Here is a 4,213-nt window from a genome sequence, read left to right as displayed (position 1 = left end):
TGCCTGTGCCTTCTGCCTGTACCGCTGCTGCTCTGCCTGTATCTGTGTTTCCCTGCCTGTGCCTTCTGCCTGTACCACTGCTGCTCTGCCTGTATCTGTGATTCCCTGCCTGTGCCTTCTGCCTGTACCGCTGCTGCTCTGCCTGTATCTGTGACTCCGTGCCTGTATTTTATGCTCGATCCTGAGATGCCCTCCCTGTTTGCTGCTGTCACCTCTGCACCTGTCTGTCCCTGTGATGCCCTGTCTGTACCTCCATGGGTGTTAGCACTTTCCCTGCCTGTGTTTTCTGCCTGTACTTCTGCTTTCCCAGGGGGCTACCTGCAGGCTCCTTCTCTGACTTCTGGCCAGACTTCATGGCCCTTCTCTGCTCCATTGGCTACAATGCGCTGAGGCTGCATAGCCCCTCCCTGCCTGGGCTGTCTCCACTTCTGACTGCCCAGGAATCCCAGTGTCACAGCCCTGCTCAAGCCCCCTGTGGAGTGGGGGGAGGCTGGGCGCCAGGACTCCTGGGTTCTATCCCCAGCTTGGGGAAGGTCTTGTGCTTAGAGAGGGAGCTGGAAGCCAGGACTCCTGGGTTCTGTCTATCCCCATCTCTGGGAGGGCAGTGGGTTGTGGAGGGGGCTGGGACCTGGGACTCCTGAGTCTTGTTCCTGAATCTGCCATAGATTATGTGACTTTGGACAAGTTACCTCCCCCCCATGTCTCAGTTTCTCCATCAGTCAAATAAATACAATGGGACATAGCCACAGGTGCAGCCAACTGTACCCCCACACGCATTTCGGTGCCTTATGTATGTGTGTGTCTCTGACTGTACATTTTCACAAGCACCTTGGATGTGGCCGACTGTACATGTTGCACATAGTTTTGCATGCACTGTGCAAGTGTGTCAGCCTGGATATTGGCATATGTTGGGGCTTGGTCCTGCTTTGAGCAGGGGGTTGGACTAGATGACCTCCTGAGGTCCCTTCCAACCCTGAGATTCTATGATATGTGTACGGACCATTTATAGCTGTCTAGGGCTGCACAAGTGCATGTGTGTGTGTGGGTGTGTGAGATTGTGTGTGTGTGTTTTGGGGGGGATTGTCACTGTGTGTGATTATATGTGTGTATGTGTCTGGGATTTTGTGTGTGTGATTGTCTCTCTTGGTCGGTGTGTGTGTGTGTGTGATTGTCTCTCTGGGATTGTCTCGGTGCATGCCTCATTGGCGTGTGTGTGGGTGCAGCATGTGTGTCCGTGTAACTGTACCTGGCCTTGGTGTGTCACACGGCCAAGCTCGGCTGCAGCTGCCCCAGGGTGGACGAGGTTCCTTCGGCCCCAGTCCTGGGGTGGGGGTGGGGGTTTGCAGCCCAGGCAGGGCCAGGCCAGGCAGGAAGCTGCACAGGGCCACTGAACTGTCACCTGCCGGCAACCACGCTCGGGCGCCGGCAAACAGGAAACGTCCCCTCCCCCCAGGACTAACGGCTGGGGACAGACACCACCCTGCTGGGGGCAGAATAACACCAGGGCACCCTGGCAGTCAGGGCTGGCCCCGATGCCCCAGCGCAGCATAGCCATGCTGTGGGGTGCAGGGTGGGGGCTCAGCAGGATGCGCCGTGCTGCAGGGAGTGGGGTGGGGGCTCAGCAGGGGGCGCTGTGCTGCAGGGAGTGGGGTGGGGGGGTTCAGTAGGGGGTGCTGTGCTGCAGGGAGTGGGGCAGAGGGTTAGCAGGGGGCGCTGTGCTGCAGGGAGTGGGGCAGAGGGTTAGCAGGGGGTGCCGTGCTGCAGGGAGTGGGGTGGGGGGGTTCAGTAGGGGGCGCTGTGCTGCAGGGAGTGGGGTGGGGGGCTCAGCAGGGGGCGCTGTGCTGCAGGAAGTGGGGTGGGGGGCTCAGCAGGGGGCGCTGTGCTGCATGGAGCGGAGTGGGGGGCTCAGCAGGGGGTGCTGTGCTGCAGGGAGTGGAGTGGGGGGGTTCAGCAGGGGGCGCCGTGCTGCAGGGAGTGGTGTGGGGCACTCTAACCCCACCATGTGTCCCCCCGTGCAGGAGGCACTTTCTGTGGTGAGCGAGGACCAGTCCATATTCGACCCCTCCTACGGCCCTCCCCACCTCATGAAGACAGAGGTGCCCCCTGCTGAGGAGTACAACGGCAAGGATAGGCCGGCGCTGGGGGAGCCGGACTGGTCCAGTCAGACCAGCAGGGGGCACACTGTGAAGAGGGAGAATGAGAATGTCAACTGCTCCAGGTCAGGCGGCTGGGATTAACCTGCGGGACTCCCTGCCACTGGGTATTAGTGGGGTTAACCTGCAGGACTCCCTGCTACCAGGGATTAGTGGGGTTAGCCTGTGGGACTCCCTGCCACTGGGGCTGTGGGAACTGGCCCATGGAGCCAGGCTGCGGAGGGGGAGGTTCTTGCGCCCGTGGCCCAGCAGAAGGACCCGGCCCAGCCCCACCCCCGAGCCCACAGCTCCCGGCTCAGTAGAGCTGGGCTGCACCGGCGCCCGCAGGAAACGACTCACTTCCCTCATCCCATCCCCAGGAAACCTCGGTCAGCGCCAGGGGCTGCGCTACGAGCCCAGCCGGCCTCAGCGCCACGGGCGGGGTAGGACAGGCCAACACACAGCCCTGCTGGTGCCCCTCACTCCCAACCCGCAGCCCCTGCTAGCCCAGCCCCGGGCTCCCCACCACCCTGCTGGTGCCCCTCACTCCCAATCTGCAGCCCCCTGCTAGCCCAGCCCTTCTCCCCCTACACAACGGGTCTGAGACTGGCCAAACTCAGGCCTCTTGTGATCAGATCCAGTCCTCACTCCCCCCTGTCACCCTGCAGACAGTCCCCCGTGGACTGCAGTGTATCCAGACGCAGCAAATCCGGGAGCGACCCACACCCCATCCCCTACTCAGCCAGCTACAGCGACCAGCGGAGCAGCCCCCCAGCCAACCCCCCCAGCGAGGAGAAGAGGGTTATCGTCCCAGCGGGTGAGTGGGCCCTCCCTGCTCCGTGTATCCCCCGATGGCCCTTCGCTGTAGCCCAGCCCCTGCCCCCTCCCCTGCCCTGGGGCCCAGAGCCAGGGGTCTCTTATTTCCTAGTTTGGGGCAGGGTTGGTAAATGGCTCCAGGAACCCAAATGTCCAGGCCGGCTGGCTCCTCACCATGGCGCGTTTCTGGGTGGGTAGCTGCAGCCCAAGAACCCAGGTGTCCAGGGCCAGCGAGGCTCAGGCCTGGTCTACACTAGGACTTTAATTCGGATTTAGCTGCCTTAATCCGAATTAACCCTTCACCCGTCCACACTACAGAGCCAGTTAATTCGAATTAAAGGGCCCTTTAAATCGATTTCTGTACTCCACCTCGACGAACGGAGTAGAGCCTAAATCGATTTTGTTAATTCGAATTAGGGTTAGTGTGGACGCACACCACCGAATTACTGTGTTTAAGTTAATGGGGTAGTGTGGCCGCACACCACCGAATTAATGTGGTTTAAAACCGAATTAAGGTGCTTAGTGTGGCCGCGCACAATCGAATTTATACAACCTGTTTCCCAAATTGGAATTATCTAAATTCGGATTAATCCTGTAGTGTAGACATACCCTCAGAGTGAGTTGCTGTTCCTCTGGAACCTAGCGTCCGGGCTGGCTGGACTCTTTCCTCACTCCTGTGTGTATGTGCTGTGGTCTGGGAGGGCAACTGTAGCCCAGGGACCCAGGCATTCGGGCTGGCTGGATTCTTTCCGCCTACCCAGCAAAGCTGCGGCTGGGTGGTCGTGGCTCAGGGACTCAGGTGTCCAGGCCAGCTGGACTCCCCCGTGCATGTGTGTGCCATGCTTTGGGTGAGTAGAGCTCTCAGGAACCCAGGAGTTCGGGCCGGCGGGACTCCCCCTCTATGGGTAGCTGTACTCTGGGAACGCAGGCGTCTGGGCCGGCTGGACTCCGCGTGTCTGTCTGTCTCCTGCAGACCCTGGCGTGTGGACCCAGGACCACGTGCGCCAGTGGCTGGACTGGGCAGTGAAGGAGTACGGGCTGGAGGAGGTGGACGTGGGCCTGTTCCAGCATGTGGACGGCAAGGAGCTGTGCAAGATGGGCAAGGAGGATTTCCTGCGCCTCACCTCGCCCTACAACGCCGACGTGCTGCTGTCTCACCTGGCCTACCTGCGGCAGAGTACGGCCATACCCCACGGAGCCCTGCCCACCAACAGGGAGCCACGCCCACCAAGAGGGTGCCCCTCCTTTCCACCAACAAGGAACCC

At 60.7% G+C, this 4,213-nt stretch overlaps 1 protein-coding gene across 3 annotated transcripts in view; it reads left to right on the top strand.

The window, feature by feature from the left end:
• The window catches only part of LOC112114993 (retroviral integration site protein Fli-1 homolog), a 13,458-nt gene that overhangs the window by 6,443 nt on the left and 2,802 nt on the right, over nt 1-4,213 (top strand). For all 3 annotated transcript variants that reach the window (XM_026658540.1, XM_026658539.1, XM_026658542.1), the window contains exons 2-4: nt 2,019-2,218; nt 2,801-2,949; nt 3,922-4,125. In XM_026658540.1, the coding sequence (XP_026514325.1) occupies nt 2,019-2,218; nt 2,801-2,949; nt 3,922-4,125 (553 nt within the window). The remainder of the gene's footprint in view (nt 1-2,018; nt 2,219-2,800; nt 2,950-3,921; nt 4,126-4,213) is intronic.

Source organism: Terrapene carolina, unplaced genomic scaffold (assembly GCF_002925995.2).
Source record: "Terrapene carolina triunguis isolate 2854851 unplaced genomic scaffold, T_m_triunguis-2.0 Scaffold461, whole genome shotgun sequence".
NCBI lineage: Eukaryota > Metazoa > Chordata > Testudines > Emydidae > Terrapene > Terrapene triunguis.
This window is presented reverse-complemented; position numbering and strand designations above follow the sequence as displayed.